At 35.8% G+C, this 19,775-nt stretch overlaps 2 protein-coding genes across 2 annotated transcripts; one reads left to right on the forward strand and one right to left on the reverse strand.

Annotated features, from left to right (window-relative positions):
- Positions 1 to 2,114: 2,114 nt before the first annotated feature.
- Positions 2,115 to 16,283, forward strand: ubap1lb (ubiquitin associated protein 1-like b; the record flags this gene model as incomplete). The annotated part of the gene is made up of 5 exons (XM_081358954.1): positions 2,115 to 2,246; positions 5,214 to 5,798; positions 9,992 to 10,189; positions 14,361 to 14,462; positions 14,976 to 16,283. 5 exons carry the CDS (start codon positions 2,115 to 2,117, stop codon positions 15,108 to 15,110), a joined length of 1,152 nt encoding a protein of 383 aa, XP_081215080.1. The 3' UTR covers positions 15,111 to 16,283.
- A 1,533-nt stretch (positions 16,284 to 17,816) lies between these two features.
- On the reverse strand, positions 17,817 to 19,550 carry kbtbd13a (kelch repeat and BTB domain containing 13a). Its single transcript, XM_081359973.1, has one exon. It carries the CDS (start codon positions 19,527 to 19,529, stop codon positions 18,003 to 18,005), a length of 1,527 nt encoding a protein of 508 aa, XP_081216099.1. The 5' UTR covers positions 19,530 to 19,550; the 3' UTR covers positions 17,817 to 18,002.
- Between the last annotated feature and the right edge of the window lie 225 nt (positions 19,551 to 19,775).

A 19,775-nucleotide genomic window follows, 5' to 3' on the forward strand; every position in this document is an offset into this window, starting at 1 on the left:
TTTAAAACGTACTTCAATTTACAATTTGAAAAAAAAAATTGTTTACAGTGTAATACAATATACAATGAATATATGATTGAATTATTTTATACATTTATAAGTGATTTATAGTATTTAAATAAAGAAATGTGTAACATTTCAAATACAATATAAAACAAACATTTTTACACCACTATAATATACCGCATCGTCATTTTAGCACAATAGAGTTTTAAATTTTTTTCTACAGCATTACAGTATAAGTATATATTTTAAAATTCCATTTCTAATAAATATATATTTTCAATTAACATGAATCTGTTTAATTGTCTGTTTTGTGAAATATCTTTGTAGTGTATATATACTTAAAGGGATAATTCACCCAAAAATCGAAAGAGTCTGTCATCATTTACTCAACCTCAAGAGTTTCTTTTTTCCGTTGAACACAAAAGAAAATATTTTAAAAATGTTGCTAACCAGACAGTCGAGGGCACCCATTGACCTCCATATAGTATTTTTCCTCTTATGGAAGTCAATGGTTACCGTCAACTGTTTGATTACCAACATTCTTTAAAATATTTTCTTTCATGTTCAACAGAAGAAAGAAACTCATACAGGTTTGGAACAACTTGATGTTACTATTAAGCAACTATTAAGCGTTTATTTCAGTAGGGTTTTAACTGAAAGGTGTTTTCTCAAATATCAGGAAAGCACATCGTACTAGACCAGATCTTTCATCTTTAATGGAAGTCCTCATATAGCATCATGGCAGATTATTCGCTCACACCCAGTCTCCTCTGTCTGTGGTTTAGGCAGAATACCGCAACTTATTGAACTTTTCATTGTTCTTTCCTACACAAGAAGGAAAACAACTTAAGAGCTTACCAAGCATCTGGCTGTTAAGACTCGGCTCAGTTTGAAAATCTAAAACCATCTGGTGAAAACGGTGCGGAGCACAATTTTAGGATCAGATCTGAGCAGCTGTCCCAGCGCTTTGCCATAGTGAAGAGCTTCAGCAGGCCATATGGTGCAGGACACATCAGACTACTATAGGAAACTAGGACTTTTCCAATAACGTTGGGTCTGACTTTATGCAGATCATTTCTATTACCACTCTGACAAAGTCTTGAGAAAAATGCACTTTTCCCACTAAGGTTTCTGACAGGTAAACATATGATAGAGCATGTGTCTCTGCTTATGGCGGTGATGTTGAGAGAGTCAGGTGGTCAAGTCTGCGTAATCTTTAATCCCTAATCCTCTAGTCTCCTTACTATTGAGGGACAGGTAAACAAATATAGAGATGTTTCAGTTTTAAATGTTTTCTAAGAAGCTGGAACGGGGGGTGGGGGGTGGGGTGCAACTATGTGTTTTTTTTTTTCATGCATTTTTTACAATACTGAAAGTCTTAAATGTTTTTGCATTTATTTGATCAAAAATACCATAATATTATAAAATTATATGACAATTTAAAATAACTATTTTTATTTATTTGGATATGTTTTAATATATAATTTATTCCTGTGATGCAAAGCTGAATTTTCAGCATCATTACTCCAGTCTTCAGTGTCACATGATCCTTCAGAAAGCATATGCTGATTTGGTGTGCAGTTATTATTATTAATAAGGGTTCTTATTATTATCAATGTTGAAACCAGTATTTTTGTGGAAACAGTGTAACATTTCTTTCAGGAATCTTTTTTGTTAAATGAAATATATATCGTTTGTAGCAATATAAATCCCTTTACTGTCATTTTTGATCAATTTAAAGCGTCCTTGCTAAATAAAAGTATTCATTTCTAAAAATATAATTCATACCCAGAACTTATGAATAATTGTGCATTACAGTTAAATATGAAGAAGCACAACTGTTCTCAACATTGATAATATTAATAATTGTTTCTTCAGCAGCAAATCAGCATATTAGAATGATTTCTGAAGGATCATGTGACACTGTAATGATGTATAATGAGTAATGATGCTGAAAATTCAGCTTAACCATCACAGGAATAAAAGTGCATTTTAAAATATAAAACCTAACACATCACAATAATAAAGTTTTTATTTGCGATAAATAAAATGTAGTCATGGTGAACATGAGATGTTTTGGTGTATTTCTGTTTTCAGATAGGGGTGAAATGTCCTGTCTGGATGAGGTTCCCTTCAAGATCCCACTCGGCGTCCTCGAGGATGCAGAGGAAGAGGTTGAGCTCCTCACAGCTCCAGAAATCACTCTGCCCGACTACCTGAAGATACTGCAGGAAACTGAGGTCTGGTACTTCCTGTCTCTAAACTGCATGTTTCTGACCTGACGTTATCAAGTGGCTTCAAAAAGTATTTGGACTCTTATCACGCTTTTAATATCTGAAAACAAACTACAGCTATTCTTTTCCCAAGCCATTTTTGGGATTACTTTTAGCTAGCTGGTCCCAAGGCATTTTTAAATTAAATGTATGAAGTCAATTCTCCTCAGTTCAGTAATGTTCCACTTATGCTTGACAACCTGAAAGCATCCAAATACCTTTTATCCTCCTTTAGAAGAGTATATCAACTTTGTCTCAGTTTTTCTATTTGGGAGAAATAAACAGATACAAATTGCTGACATGCAGTATAGTATATATCCATGAAATAAATTTGGATGGAGGCTTAGAAGATCATTGGCTCTTGGGAAAATTGGATGTGAAATTTTGGTCACATTGAGTTCATATTGAAATCTATTGTGGACTTTGATTTTGTCAAACTCTAGAAGAGAAAACTTACATAACTATTATTCTCTGGAGAAAAACACTGCGTCTAGAGCCTCCATTTTAGTTTGATATTGTGTTTCATGAGGCAGTGACAATTTTAAATGTGGTTTAAGAATTTGAAATAAGTCACTTCTGCTCACCAAATTTGCATTTATTTAATCAAAACTACAGCAGAAACAGAAATATTGTGAAAAATGTTTACAATTTAATATAAAAAATTCTTTGAATATATTTGAAAATGTCATTTATTCCTGTGATGCTAAGCCACTTTTAGCATCATTACTCCAGTCTTCAGTGTCACATGATCCTTCAGAAATCATTTTAATATGCTGATTTGCTGCTCCAGAAACATTTATTAGTATTGTTTGTGTGATTTAAAATGTTTGTGGAAACTGTGATCCTTCTTTCAGGATTCTTTAATACATACAAATTTCTTTGTAACATTATACATGTCTTTCTGTCACTTTTGATCAGTTTTATGCATCCTTACTGAATAAAAGTATTAATAAAAAAAATATTCAATTCAATTCACATTTATTTGTTTAACACTTTTCACAATGCACATCATTTCAAAGCATCTTTACAGAAAATGCATGAGTCCACATTACAGTTTAGAGTGATCTGTTATCAGAGGTAACTAAGTTATGTATTTCAGAAATGTACATATACAAAAATACCCAAACTTTTAAAGGTACTGTACTTTTTGTAGCCTTTATCACAATAAAGACGCTGAACAGATCGAGAGGAGGCACTTCTCTTAGGAACTCTGAGTTCTGAACTAATACTAAATTACTGTATGTGTTTCTGAGATCTTCAAGAGCATTCCCAACAGAGCGTCTGCGACGTCCATAAACCGCATTAGGCTCAATGTAATTTGCCAATGCATCCAGTGATTACAGCAATTACTTAATGTTATTTTCACTGAGTGCAGGCTGTCACTAAAAAGGACATGGGAAAATACAAAGACACTTGGTGTAAGTGTATCCCTGCTACCTCTAACCCATTCACATCTGTGATTAGGCTACTCTCTAATTACACTGACATATGATCTTTCTAGTATGCTGTTTATTTATCTTGGAGGTGTGCGGTCAACATAGGGACCATGTCAAAAACAGTATAATTATATCTCTGATTACAAAACCTAAAACAATAAGGGTAAAAAAAAAAGTTCTTGGCCGTCAGCAATCTACAGTATGTAATATTGTTGATGTAATTGGTACTGTAGATCCATTGGGATAAAATGCCTAAAATTCCTAAGGGTTTGTGTGTTACTGGTCAAGGTATTTGTAAAGAAAACATATTGCTGTCAAAGTTTATTACAATCTAATCAGAAATAAGCTAATGTGGACCTTTTATGGCTATGTGCTGAACTTGAGTTTGTGTAAATTCTTAGTCCTTTGTCCCACATCTGTCCAAGTACAACATTGTGTACCTGCCTTGGAGCATTGCACGCTTAATTTTGCATTAAGGACTTGAACGCAATGCAAGTTATTGTGTAATATTTGGCTGGTGGTGTTTTGCACATCTGTTTTATGTTCACTATGATCCATAATGCTGATAATGGCAGATGTTACTAATATTCATAAGGATTCCCATTGCAATAGCTCATAGCATACATTTATATGTTGCTATAGTCAAATCTTGGGGCTTGTCAGTCTGGTATTTATGCAGTTATGGGGAATTATTCCTTGTTGTGTTGAACCTAAAAATGTAAGCATTTATTTTTTATGTCAATATGAGTGGTCTTTGACTTTATACTGACACCTAGTGGTCTGGATGCAGAACTACGCAAAAGCTTGTTTTTAGTAACTAGTGTTGTGTGGACTGCTGTGCAGTCAGCCATGATTCATTTATTTACCAAGACAAGTACAAGTGTTTGTTATTCGTCTATAACAGTTATAGGGTAGTTTTATAAACAGCCACACAATGTTAAGACTGTGTCTTAATTGTCAAAAAAAGTTGATGACTGACTTGTAAGACCTGTCTTAGCAGTTAATGCAACTGGCCAATAGATTTAGCAAAGGCTCATACCGGACAACTATTTGTTTTTCTTTCAAAATTGTGTTTATGATGTCTAGAGTGATACTCCTGGTCTGTACATTCCATAAAAAAATGGAGATTGCAATAGGGTTTCAAGTTAAATATACATGGTGTTTTTTTTAGTCAGAACAAGGTTGGCATGTTCCTATTTGGCTCCATCTTGATGTAGATCTGGTGTGTGAACTCCAAGTTTAAAACATTGGTTTAGATGTCATCAGATGATGTTTGAAACTAATGTAAGTGTGTGAAACTGAACATTAATGTTAGTGTGTGAAAGTCACTGAACTGACTTCATCTGAACAACAGCCGAAATGCATTATTTTCCTGTTTATCACTGTAAAGCTGCTTTGAAACAATCTGTATTGTATAAAGCGCTATATAAAAAAAGGTGACTTGGCTTGAGTGGAAACTCAAATCTAAAGATGTCTCTTTTGTGTTTTGTTGTTTCAGTATGAGTTCAGCCTGGAGAACTGGGTTCTCACGGGTCTCCAGGGCGGCTATCCAACCCTCAGTCCCCGCTCTCCCTGTGAGCTGACGGCGACCTGTCCTCCGTACTGGATGATGTTCAGCAGCCCTCAGGAGAGCAGGTTAGCCAGCCGCTGGAGCAGTGACTTCTGGGAACCCAACCCACGTCCCCGCAGCCGCAGCTTAAACGCGGACCACTACCGTGCAATGAACGCACGGGTCAAATTCACCATTTCTGACTCTGAAGACGAAGACTTTAAAGAAGAAGATGGGGCCACTCTTGGCGAGGGTGAAGTGCGGCCCAAACGGAGTGATTTTGCTTTGCCAAGACAAGGACCAGGGTTGAAAGACTTGCACAGTTGTGGATCATCAAACTTCCTCAACCTGCCTTCACCTTGCGGCCTCTCCGCACAGCGTGTGGGGAACTCCCGACAGTCTTCCCTCTGCGGGCCTTACTCATCCCGAAGGAGCTTCCAGAGGAGTCAGAGTTCTGCTGGCTCTACTAATGCTTGTCCCGCAGAAAACACCAACCGCTTGCAATCTGAATGCATCAACAGACCCGCTCTAAAGGTACAACATCTTCTGATTTTGTTTTTGGGGTCTACTAGAATAAGTTTTCATGCTTGAATGCCTTAAAACATCTTATTTTTTACATTGTTGCATCACATCTCTTCTGTCAGTTAAGCTCTTGGCTGCATTTCTCTCGCGAAGTTGATCGTAGAGAACATTGGTGGCAATGGTTCTACACTCTGCTTAGGTTTGCGATGCTTTTGGGAAATTGGTCTGGGAAATTCTGATTGGTCGGATCGGATGGGTCACGTTAGTTCTGGGGTGGAAAAAACAGTCTCTTGGACATGACAACACACTATAACGCAACTCATCTGGCCTCACCTCCTTTATTTTGCGTATGTCTTGGGAGGGAATTATTTGAAATAATGAATATTTTGGCATGTATAATCCTGGAAGAAAACTCAAGACGACAATCGAGGCGATTCAGGGAGTTCAGGAGTGCGCACTGAAATAGAGAACTTTGTAATTTGTAAATTTGCAGACCTTTTTCATGCTCAAACAGCAACATTACACACTAAACATTGAAAGGGTAAAAAGGCATAATTGGTCCACTTTAAACTACCCTTCACCTGTGTATTTACTGCTATTTTAGACCTGCTGCCACTTGCTGACATCCTCAGATCTTGCGGTATTCTTACAAGTCTGCACTTTGGTATTAAAATAACGCATAGTTAAAGGAGAACTCCGGTCAATTTTAACATTGAGCTCATTTATTTGTAAATTTGAAGTGCTGTCAATACAAAGAACAACGACAAAAATCGGTGTTGCCTACACCGAGTTATTCTATTTTTAAAATTTGCACCCTGTTGACTTCAATGGGGCAAGTTTTAAACCTGCTTGTGCAAGCCAGTGCAAATACCTGTGTTTACATCCTGTTTTCGGTTGAAGTCCAAAGTAGTCGATTGCTGAGTTCACGCGCATAGGTTTAGTTACCTATGATCACGCGTGTGAACTCGGCAATCGACTACTTTGGACTTCAACCGAAAACAGGATGTAAACACAGGTATTTGCACTGGCTGAATAAACATCATTTTTATACATATCTTTCACATCTACTGCAGTCAGATTCACTCGTGTTCACTCTGAAGGAATCACTCACATTTTCTGTGCACTTGTAATGACACATCAAGGATGTTAAGAGGCTAAAAGCAGGTTTAAAACTTGCCCCATTGAAGTCAACAGGGTGCAAATTTTAAAAATAGAATAACTCGGTGTAGGCAACACCGATTTTTGTCGTTGTTCTCTGTATTGACAGCACTCCAAATGTACAAAAAAATTAGCTCAATGTTAAAATTGACCGGAGTTCTCCTTTAATGCAAAGGTAAGGCTTGTGAGCACCCTTTCTGAAACCTAAAATTACAAATAGGACACCCTATGGTCTTGTAGACTTCACAAATGTGCATAAGTGAAGGTCACAAGAACACAAATCAACTAGGCCTATACCATTTGGGACCTTAGCCATAGTATTAAAGGCTCCTGAATACTCTTCATGACTTTTGCCCAGATTTCTATTCCAAAATCAATTGCTTACATTTTTTTTATTTTTTTTAAATGAACTCAATTATACGAAACTAGTTTGTACCCACCTATCTCTATCAATCTCAAAAACATCTGTATATCTGATACATCTGTATAGTTTTTACTTCAAGCTAATGCACAGTCGAGTACCAAGTGTAATAAAAATAAAAACAGAAACATGGTTCATCTGGATGCCAAAAGGTGCGGTTCAAATTTACTGCAAACAGCAGGTCGTTAGTGGCTCTGAAACAATAAACACGTTAAATAAACGACACTTCCCTTTACTGGACTTGTTTGGGTACGTTTTTGATGTACCAGAAATTACAGTTTGTACTCTTTAGGGCTATAAACACAGACAACCCGACAGAGACAACTCATTTCGTTAATCTATTTGCAAAAAAAAAAATGTGTTTATGAAGAAAACCTTCTCATAGTTGTCAATTCACTGAAGTTTTTAATGGTTCAGAGCCCACAATAAGAGTTGTCCTTAGAAGGCAACTGTAGACTCTACTATAAATATATTTGAACTGGCATGCCTCCAATTAAGTCCAGAAAGGTATTTTAATCACTTAAGCAAGAGATCAGAGATGTGATCCAGAAGCATTTAGTCACTTCTCACCACTTTCCATAAGGATTGATTGAAAATCCTTTGGTGATATGTCACACTGTGACTGCGAGGTATTTTGTTTCTCCTCATGAAATGACCGCCAGAGCATCTCAATTCATTCAGATATTAGACATGAATGACTTCTCCAAAGTACTTCTGTGGGTTTTTTGTTTTTTTTTGGTACACATTTTTTTTAATGTCTCAGTCTCAGAAGATGAACTAGCTAATAATAGTGAGTGCTAAGTCTTCTCCTGGAATCTTCCCAAGCAGCAACAAATTCGTCTGGATTAGCGAGTGGAAGTTCTCTGGAAATGTCTCTCTCAGCAAAGCTACGATTCAAGGTTACGCCTTTGTTGACAGTCTAATCCAACTTGTTATTAATGCCCATGACATCATCTCCTGCTAGGCTGCGCGGTCACGGTGCACCGAGTACGGCAGGGGGCTTGTAGTTTTTCATTACATTTAGAGTTTTTCTTTTTTGTTTTAACATGAACCGTGAAAGAGTTACATGCATTTTCCAGAAGAGTTTCCTGGCCTTTGCTGTTGTTTTATTCCATGGTTAGATATTTCTTCCAGCACTCAAAAAAATGATTTTAGCTCTTTGTTCAATTTCATTAATTAAAATGAGCATATACAACACAACCCTTCATACAAATGATTCCAGCTTAATTTCATTAAATGTAATCAATGTAATTTTTTTAAAATTTGGTTTACCAAATTTTTTTTAATTGAGTCAACATGAATATTTTTCGTTCGTCTTAACCGGATGTCACTCAAAAAAAGAATTTTGCCCTCTTGTTAAAATAATTAATTACAATAAGCCAAAGTAACACGATTGTTTAATATTGTCACAACTTAATTTAATTGTGTTCAATCAACCTAATTCATTTGTGTGAAAACTACATGAATCATTGTTGTTGAAATCTAACTGGGCAGTGGATCTGTAGTTCCCAGCATGCTTTGCAAGGGACTGCATTAAGAGGGTCAATTTAGGGAAAAAGTGTTATTTTATGTGTTTTTCAGTAAATGGAAAGATGTTGTTAGTTAATGTTAGTGTTTAATGTTCAGTTATGTTATAAACTTAGAGGACTTTCTGTAATGTTTTTAAATGTTGTGGTTACCATTTTGCAGAAGAGTGGCGACTGTGTTTAGGCTGTGGGCTCAGTATTATGCTATATGTGCATTACACCTCATGTTCAGGCTGTGGGCACTTAGTATACACTGTGTAAACTTTGCTCACAGACCTGAACAAGTAATAATTCAATTGAACACTAGTGTCTATCATTAGAAGTGACCATAGAGTCAAATTAACTAAAATTATAATGTTGGTTATTTAAGGCAGGTCAAAATCTAAATGTAGTCAACCTGACAAAACTTTATCTAGCAGGAATGACTAAATTAATTTAAATTCATACAACAAGATTACAACACATTATTTCAAACTATTTAGATTTTGTTGGAAAAATGTAATTCAGTTTTGTGAAAAACCTTTCCTTAATTTAATTAAGTTCGTTCAACAGATAATTTTTTTGAGTGAGGCTTTATTTAATTCCTTTTTTTAGTTTATGTCCCTGTAGCTCAGCTGGTAGAGAATGGCATTAGCAACACCAAGGTCATGGGATTGATTCTCAAGGAATACACATACTGATAAAATGGATATCTTGAATACACTAAGGGCCAGATTTACTAACAGCTTGCGCCAGCACAAACACACTTTTGGTGTTAAAAAAACATGTCAGGATTTACTTAAGACACGCAGTTAAAAAATTAGCGCTGAAAAGGCGTGGACAGTTATTTTTGTGGTTGACCTTATTGCAAATGCATTTGTAAGTGTTTCCCTTTCAGATGCAAAATGTATGGGAGGAGAGAGTATTTAAACGAAGGTTAAGGTTTGCACTAGTCAATTTACTGGTATTTTTGGCCATTTTTTAACATTGTTTTTAAGTCTGGTTTAAAACTTGCACCAGCAAGAGTGTGTTTATCATTCTAGATTTTCTTAGTATTGTGTTTCCTGCCCTCATCTCTCAAGGGTACTGTGACCATGAGGCACTGTTGTTGTTTTTTCCAGGCCCAGGGTTCATCCTCCCCCTTGGCCCCATCACGGCCACTCAATTCCCACGCTGCCGTCCTGGACTCTTCGGTGGAGCTTCTCTCCGCTCTCAGCCCAGAAGAGAGGGAGCTGCTGGCGGCCGTGACCGAGCAGGGCTACCCTCTCCGTACGGCCATCATCGCCCTCCAGAAGACTGGCCAGCAAAGTCCAGAGCAGGTCAGTGAGGGAGATCTGTTACTGGGCATCACTGTTGAAATGTGAGCTGGGATTCGTTTGGGGCTCAAGATGCAATGCTGAGATTCTCTTCTGAGATTTTCTCCCCTGTGTGTCACTGGGGAAGGTCAATGAAGTGTATTGCCAGTAAAGAACATGCACCAGTTGGACACACCCGACCACATTTGTTTTTCATATAATCATAAAAAACGTAATGCATAAATGCTTGAAATCAATTTTATAGGTAAATATACATTGATCCTAGGTTTAAAATGCTTTATAAAACTGATATTTTGATATCATAATTTTTTTTAATTGAAATAAATACTGATATATATGGATTGTTTATTGTTTCCGCCACAAAATAAAAAAAATAAAAAGATAATTGCGACTTTTTATCTCACAATTGCGAGTTTACATCTCGCAATTGTGACTTTATTTCTCAGAATTGCGAGATATAAAGTCAGAATTCTGAGATATAAAGTCAGAATTCTGAGATATAAAGTCAGAATTCTGAGATATAAAGTCAGAATTCTGAGATATAAAGTCAGAATTGCGAGATATAAAGTCGCAATTGCGTCTTATAAAGTCAGAATTCTGACTTTTTTTCTCGCAATTGCGACTTTATATCACGCAATTCTGACTTTATATTTCAGAATTCTGACTTTATATCACGCAATTGGGAGATATAAAGTCAGAATTGCATGATATAAAGTCGCAATTGCGTGTTATAAAGTCAGAATTGTGAGATATAAACTATTCTAAGGTTAAAAAAAAAGTCCTTTTTTTTTTCTTAGAATTGGACTTTATATCTCACAATTCTGAGAAAAGATGTCAGAATTGCGAGATATAAACTCGCAATTATGTGTTATAAAGTCAGAATTGCGTGATATAAAGTCAGAATTCTGAGATATAAAGTCAGAATTGCGTGATATAAAGTCAGAATTCTGAGATATAAAGTCAGAATTGCGTGATATAAAGTCGCAATTGCGAGAAAAAAAAGTCAGAATTCTGTCTTTATAAGACGCAATTGCGACTTTATATCTCGCAATTCTGACTTTATATCTCGCAATTCTGACTTTATATCTCAGAATTCTGACTTTATATCACGCAATTCTGACTTTATATCTCAGAATTCTGACTTTATATCTCAGAATTCTGACTTTATATCTCAGAATTCTGACTTTATATCTCAGAATTCTGACTTTATATCTCGCAATTCTGACTTTATATCTCAGAATTCTGACTTTATATCTCGCAATTCTGACTTTATATCTCAGAATTCTGACTTTATATCTCAGAATTCTGACTTTATTTCACGCAATTCTGACTTTATATCTCGCAATTCTGAGAAATAAAGTCAGAATTGCGAGATGTAAACTCGCAATTGTGAGATAAAAAGTCGCAATTATCTTTTAAAATGTTTTATTCAGTGGCGGAAACAAGCTTCCATAGATATAAAATATAAATCTAAATAGATGAAAACCTTATTAAAATTAAATTAAATTAAAAATTCGAATTAATTGAAATTAGAAATGTTGCCTTAACTAAAATCTAAATTACTAAATAGCAAATAACTAAAATAAAATCAGTTGTAGCACTAAAATTACTAAAACTTAAATAAAATTAAAGCTAAATATAAGTTTAAAAAACCTAAAACTTATAAAAATATAAAAATTTCAGAATAAAAGCTATTTAAATCTAATAATAAATGCTATAATAGTATATAAATAACTAACACTACATTGAAATGTATTAATTGAACTGATTAATGTATAATGAAGAAGCAATGAACAACTGAAGTTGGTTTAGTCAATGTACAAAGTGTGCAGAGTTTGAAGAAAAAGCTGAAATATAATATTTTTTATTATTATTTTTAATGTATATGTCAATATAAAATCCATTTGTGTTATTTCATAGTTTTGGTGACTTTTATATTACTCAAGCATGAGACTTCTTTCTAAAACATTTTTGAAACTTTCGAAGTATATCGTGCGATATTCAGTCCATACATATCTCTCTTAAAAAAACTCTTATAGACTTTAAAAAAGCATTTCAAATACTAAAGCAAATATTTTTGTGTCACTCACATCTGGAGCTTTTTTTTTTAGATATATTAAATTCTGTTATATTAAATTCTATTCTTTTATGAGTTCACTACTACAAGGTTCACAACAAAATGTCAGTGAAGACATATGTCAGTCCAGGATGAAGAAGGTTTGGAAATCACCTGCTCTGTGATTTTTAATATTCAGATATTCTGTATTGATCTGGACAAACTTAAGGAACGTCAGATATTATTGCCAGAGGTTTTACTCACAATCCCTGTGTGCTTCAGTTTCAGCTCTGTGTCACAGCAAAACATCTGGTTCCATCCTCTTTAATCTGATTCTGGTTACGAGGAGGGGAAAAAAATCAACAAAAATAGACACCAGATCCCCCTGAAGTTTCCACAATGTGCTAGTATCTAGTTCTCAGCATTACATAGGTTCCCTCAGGAGAACACTTAATCATTAACATGAAGCCAATTTCATTAATGATGTTGGGCATTGTGGGAAAATTACATTGAAGTTTATTTAAAAGGGGCCATGAGAAAAGACTTACAGTAAATCACCTGAGAAGTTTGCTGAAGAGACATTAAAAGCTGCTCTGTTCTTTATTGATCTATGTAAAATTATATTAAAGCGATAGTTTTAAGAATGTTGGTAATCAGACAGTTAATGGACCCCACTGACTTCCATAGTATGGAAAAAAATACTATGGAAGTCAATGGGGTCCATCAACTGTTTTTTTATACTGTAAAAAAATGTCTAACCTCCCCAACTCAAAATTTTCTAGTGACTGGTCACATCTAAATTTTTCAATTGGCCCAGGTCAAATTCTGTAAATTATAAAATTAAATTTTCATTTTAGACATTTTTTACAGTATACCGATATTCAACAGAACAACTTGATGGTTAGATTTTCAATATTGACCCAATATTTGTGCCATACAAATTCAATATTTGCATAACATCTTGTCTACTAAGAAGCTTTCATTCATTTTTGACTACATATGATATCTGATTGGTAGATGTCGTAAAAATAATCAGGAATGTAATCATTTGTTGTTGTTGTAATTATTATTATTCTTTATTTTATTTTTTAAAGTTTAATAATAATAATAGAAACTTTATAAGTTATTCATATTTATTTATAATAAATGTCAGTTTTTTTTCAGCTTATGATTTCATTTCAATACTGAAAAAAAAATTGGTCTAGGTCTCTAGGATTTAGAGGATTGTCACTCTTATTGCTAGTAAATTTCGACAAACGACAAGTAAACATCGGATTTAACAATGAAATTCTGAAGTAGAAAGGCTAGAATAGTTTTTTCTTGTAAAACTTACTCTAATAATCTTTTTAGTTATTTATTTATTTACAACTTCAAAAAATCACTATGTACCAAGTATTAAGCATTGCAGTCATGAAATATTTACTTGGCTTTGTCCAAATTAAAACTTACTTGAATTTGTTCTAGATCATTATATTACTTGAAAGCCCTGAAAGGATGTGATGATGTGTCTGAAGTCATTGACTGACTGGGCAGAGAGACTTGATGAGTTTATATTTGTCAGTATCCTCAGTTACCCAGTGGCCCGCTCAGGTTGACAACATCAGACAGCTGGTGGGACGGATGATCAGATTTGAATCAACCAAGCTCATCTTGTTACACAGATTAAACAGACCAGCCGGTCCTCCATCGCTCTTATCCACACGCTTCTCACGTTTCACACCGCTCTGCTTTCAGTCCACTCTGAACCTGACATAAAATCTTATCATGACTTATATCGGCTCAGATTCAGCTAATGATCATAGTCCATATCAGTGATGACGTACTGTGTGCCTTATAACCCAATCAGTTTATCTAATTACTTAGTGGTACAGGATAAACCAGTCTTCCCCAAAGTTCATTACAACTTGGCCTTGTTTTCAGTAAGTGTCTGAGAATCTCAGAGGGCTCTTCTTCAATCTCGTTCCTATAGTTAAAGTGATCCGTTACGTTGCTCTCAGACAATATCATCTGATCCTGAACATGAAATGTCTGTCGTCTTAAGAATATATGATGTCCATTCTCTGTTAGTGTTTTTGTGTTCATATAAAGTAGAAAGGATCTTTGCTTGTTCTCTTGCAGATCTTGCGTTATCTGGTTGCGTGCGATCGGTTATGTGAACTCGGCCATGATGAAAGTCAGGTTGAAGAAGCTCTCGAGATGTTTCAAAACTGTGAGACTAAGGTATGTATTGAGCCAATTCAACTTTTTGTTCTTCAGAAAGTACCAAAATTCTAAAGATTGGAGTCAGTAAGATTCTTTTTTCCCATCAAAGATGCATTAAATTGATCAAAAATGACAGTAAAGGCTTTTATGATGTTAAAATTTTCGATTCATCAAACAATCCTGTGGGGGAAAAAAATCAATTTCCACAAAAATATTAAGCCGCACAATCTTTTCAACATTGATAATGATCAGAAATGTTTCTTTAGCAAGCAAATCAGCATATTAGAATGATTTCTGAAGGATCATGTGACACTGAAGACTGGAATATACTGAAAATTCAGCTTTACATCACAGGAATAAATTACATTTTCAAATATATTCAAATAGAAATGAATTATTATTAATATTATAATAATATTTCACAATATTACTGTTCAGACTTAATTCAAAAACATAAAAAAAAAAATCTTACTGACCCCAAACTTTTGAATGGAACTGTATATTTTAACATATATTTTTCCTCTATTTTAGGCTGAGGAGTTCCTTCACCTTCTTGCTCAGTTTAATGAAATGGGCTTCCAGCAGAACGCCATTAAAGAGGTTCTTCTCGTACATGAGAACCACCGAGAGCGAGCCCTGGAGGAACTCATGACCCGCGTGGCCTGATCCAGTCGATGATATGATGAAGTGAATTCTAGCTGTTCACAGAGCTCATGTAGCTGTTGCTTATATATCATATGCTGAACTGTGTTTATTCGTTACGCATTCTAGACATGATGTGTTGAGGCCTTGGGGAGAAGCACAGTTTGACAATCTGCACCAGAGAATGACTCTGTAACAACACATTGTTATAGTGTTTTCCATAGCAGTCAAACCTTTGCTTTATTTATAGAAATGTTAAACAAACATGCTTGGAATTCATAAAATGAATTGACTTTGAATTAGAATTGTTATGCATTGTTATATGTATGGATGTGTATGGATGTATACATGTAAATATACATGCATACAGTCATGGTCAGAATTATTGCCATCTTAATAAATGTATTCAAAGATGGCTGTAAAAATGGGGGTCTTGGGGTCAGAAAGCCTAAAAAAATGATCAAAAATAATCAACAGATGTTGTTTGGGAGGTTTTCAAGAAAAATCCTCCTCTCTCATCCAAAAACAAACTCCAGCATATTCAGTTGTCAGACACGACTGGAACTATTATTGAATAAAAGGGTGCAATTAATTGTGGCCAGCATGTATTGGAGAAAAACATTTATTTCATAATGTGATTTTCCTCATATTTTCAATTATTTTTGATTTTTCGGTTCGATTTTTGTGAACTGCTTTTAATTAAAGACAAAAGGGATTAATGCAAAATTTTACAGGTTGTTTTATTTATATTGACCAAGGGTGGCAATAATTTTGACCATGACTGTATACCCCCTGATATTTTAAGTTAACATTTCAATTTAACAATAATTTTTACGGTTCTTTTAATGTTGGTTAATGATCAAATGACATGCAGGAAAACAAATATTTCATCTTTTTGTAAGTGTTTTTATTTATTTATTTACAGTGTAGGACTGCATGATTTGGTCAAAAATATATTGTGATTATTTTGGCATATATTATGAATATGATTTGAACTGCAGTATGATAAACTCCTAAGAAATCACCTCAGTGATAGAAATAAGAAGATGAAAAAGAAAAAAAAATGTTTTTACATTATTATTTATCTATTTATGTATTTATTTATGCTATAAAAAATTAAGGCAAATATACTATTGTAATTATACGATTGTACCTTAAAATAACATGAATATGTGATCATTAAACATGTTATTCTTCACTTCCAGGCGTTAAACCCTTGAGCTTTTATTTTGGTGGAAAATTGTAGGGAGACCTTTCAGTCTGTGTTTAGTTGACAATGGTTTTTTAAATGATTCCCTACTGATAAAATGCTGAAAACCTTGGGTTTAACTTGACATTTTATGATTTAATTAATGAATAGCTTTTCATCAACTCACAAACCCACGTTCGGGAATCCCTTATGCAATGTATATAAATACTATTACATTTCTTATGTATGTGTCAGACAGTTATTTAAGTGGTTCAGTGTGTTCAGATTGTTGCTGAGTTCCAACAATGGCATCAGTAAAAAGATTACCACTGTAAACAAAAAAAATGACAACTTAATATGAAATTTCAGTCAAATGTTTGGAAGAAAAAACAAATCTAAACAATATGCACATTTCAGACAAATATTTTGAATTCTGTGTGAGGTCAACACATGCTTTCATCTGTTAGTTTCACTTTGGTATTTGTGAACATTATCGTATGGCAATGTTCCTATAAAATGTTACCTTCAATGTTAAACAGCTGCTGCCAGACACCATGAGTGAATAGCGACGTCCTGCCAAGGTCTATACGTTCTGTTGTTCGGCTGCCAAAGGTTGGACACAATGTTTTCATTGTGGTAACATGATTAGTTATCAGTGTGTCTTCAGGTTCACATGTAATGAGTGGAGCTTCTACAATAGTTACGAAAGCATGCAGGAATGTCTGGATCTTGAGTGTTTGAGCAGTCAAAGAGTCTCCACAAGGTTACAGTTTTTGAGGTCATAAGTGATTGTATGAATCACGTATCTTTTGTGATGATCGTGTTTCTCCTTTGCCTCCCAGCTGATCTTAAACTTTCTCTCACAGTCTTCAAGGTTCTGCGCTCTTTCCTTGCGGCCTTGTCTGACCCTGGCGCTTCTGGTATGGATACACCAGGGATGGAGTTTTACAGATGGCTTGTTTGATATAAAAACAGGAAATGTTTCTATATTTTGGTCTTACGTAACCATGGCAACATGCACTTTAATGACCATCAGTCATTGGTGAAGATTAGTAGGGCCTGTTTATATCCCATCAATCATATCACATTTGCCTTCAAATGGTTCTGTGTTGTTCTGGCAGTGTGTGAGAAATTAAATGTTACTCACATTTAACACAAATGAAGCATTAGTTGACTAATCGAATGAACTGATTTGATCAACTTTTTATCGAAGGAAAGAGGCTTGATGCTACAAACACCCATAGAGGGACTGTAAGGATGCGGTTTGTTTGGTGTGAATTCATATAGAATTTATATGGGAAATACTGACAACATGACAGCATGTATTTAATCCAAATATGTACACTTCTACTCAAAAGTTTGGGGTCAGTATTTTTTTTAAAGAAATGAATACTTTTATTCAGCAAGGACCCATTAAATTGATCACTAAACACATTTATAATGTTACAAAAGATTTTTCTTTAAAATATTGCTCTTTTGAACTTTCTATTCATCAAAGAATCCAGGAAACTTAATTGTCAACACAAAGTACAGAGCAGTGTTGCGCTTGTTCCTTTGTATGACAAAGAAATATGTAAATGAGAACAGCTTTATGGGACATTGGGCTATATATATTGTTAAAATACAGTATGTAAGCAGCACTGATTAGGAGAGAAAACAGTTGCAAAGTGCCGACAGTTGGTGCATGACATAATCTAGCGACATTTCACAGCCTTTGCAGCCATTAGCTACTTTCCATTGAAAATAATTGGCAACATGGGTACAGAAGCACTTGAGCTGAGGTCAGATGAGATCTCAGCTCCATTATTTTTCTTTTGTAAAAGCGCTCTGCTTTTCTTTGGCAGTCTCAAGAGGAAAGTCCACATGGAGCCGATTCTTGGAAACCCTGTCATTTCTTTTTTTGTCCTCCATTTGTTGTCCTCAATGGCATATTCGACTGTCGCTCTGCGATTCACAGTGAACACAGAGTCCCCTCGCACTACCGCGGTAAACAAAGCCCCTTTACTGTTCTCGTACTGACCGGGCATGGCCGTCCACTGACCTGAGGTCAGATTGTAACAGTCTATCATGCATTTCAAAAAATCATCAGATGGCCCGTTCCTCATGACGTACAAATTGTCCCTGTGGCCCACCATGCAATGACCGTAACTTTGATGCCGAACAAGTGTTGTGATTAACATCCATTCGTCCTTGTTGGCTATGTACTCATAAATCTCAGTAGCGTCTTTAGGTCTCCACAGGCATATGAAAAGTCTTCTCATGGCTTTGGCGCAAGCAACGGTGGTTGCAGGTCTTGGCAGATTGGCAGCAAAGCTCCAGGTGTCCGAAGAGACTTTGTACCTCTCCACAGAGGACAGTATGTTCTTTTCATACTCTCCACCAATGACAAAAAGGTCGCCCACATGGCTAACAAGGGTGCAGTTGTAGCGAAGTTGCCGAGGGCTGGAAAATGTGCTCCAAGTGTCAGTAGATACATCATAGCAGAAACCAGACTCCACAACTTTATTGGTAATATCATAGACTCCTCCAACAATGTAGAGCTTGTTGTCTAAAACTGTAACTCCTGCCATGGTGGTGCTGGCGTTGAGAGGCAAATGGGTGAGAACCTTCCAGTCTTCCTCGTCCTCATCAAGATAACAAACAGTCCTCATGAAGTCCTGCAACAGCTTGATGGTTGGCGAATGACTACCAACCATGATGTACGTACTAGGAACAAGAGGCTCTATATATCCAATCAAATCCTCTGGCAAGCCCTTCACATCTTCTTTGAGGTCTTCATAAATGTCTCGAATGAACAAAGCTGCACTCCTGAAGAGCTTCAATAACCCAAAGGTCGCCGCTGTGTGATACATAAGAAGGCAGTTGTCTGAAGTGATAATGTTTATGAGGTGCTCAGTTAGAAGCTCTATGTGAAGGAACGCAGTACACTCGATGGCGTCGACAATTTCATCACCGCTCAGCATGGGTCTTTCACTATGCATCACACGGAGGGCGACCAGGAATCCACGAGCGCTCGGCACCTGAAGACAAACCTCATCCTCCTGGCATTCCTTCATGCCAGACTGGAAGAGCGCTCGAAAGTATTCACAATGCTCCTCCAGGAGGCTTCTGTCCACCATAAAAACACTTTCGGCAAATTTCACTTTCACAGTTTTTCCCATGAAACCCATTGGCTGGTAAACCGCCTTCCTTACGTCGATCTCTGAGCCAGCACAGCTGATTGTCTCCATTGGGTTACCTTCTCTCATTTTCATCTGAACTCCAGAGAAATGCCCACACAGTCAAACCGGTCTGTGAAGACATTCAACGCACCATTGACTGTCCATGGTGTGTTCTAAAGTGACAGTGTCGAAGCAGATGCACTTGACTCGAGTGTGCAGTGTTTGTATTACTAACAACTACAAGAATAGAATCAGCTATACATAGAGGTGAAAAGTATGGTCGCATTATGCTGCTTGAAAGCAATGGCAGATAGCCACCGCCGTAGAGGGCAGCCGTCA

This window comes from Scardinius erythrophthalmus (assembly GCF_964197995.2).
Source record: "Scardinius erythrophthalmus genome assembly, chromosome: 2".
Classification (NCBI taxonomy): domain Eukaryota; kingdom Metazoa; phylum Chordata; class Actinopteri; order Cypriniformes; family Leuciscidae; genus Scardinius; species Scardinius erythrophthalmus.

Bases quoted from the DNA above. Each gene is read 5' to 3' on its own strand.
- kbtbd13a (XM_081359973.1), bottom strand. From the start codon at position 19,529: ATGAAAATGAGAGAAGGTAACCCAATGGAGACAATCAGCTGTGCTGGC.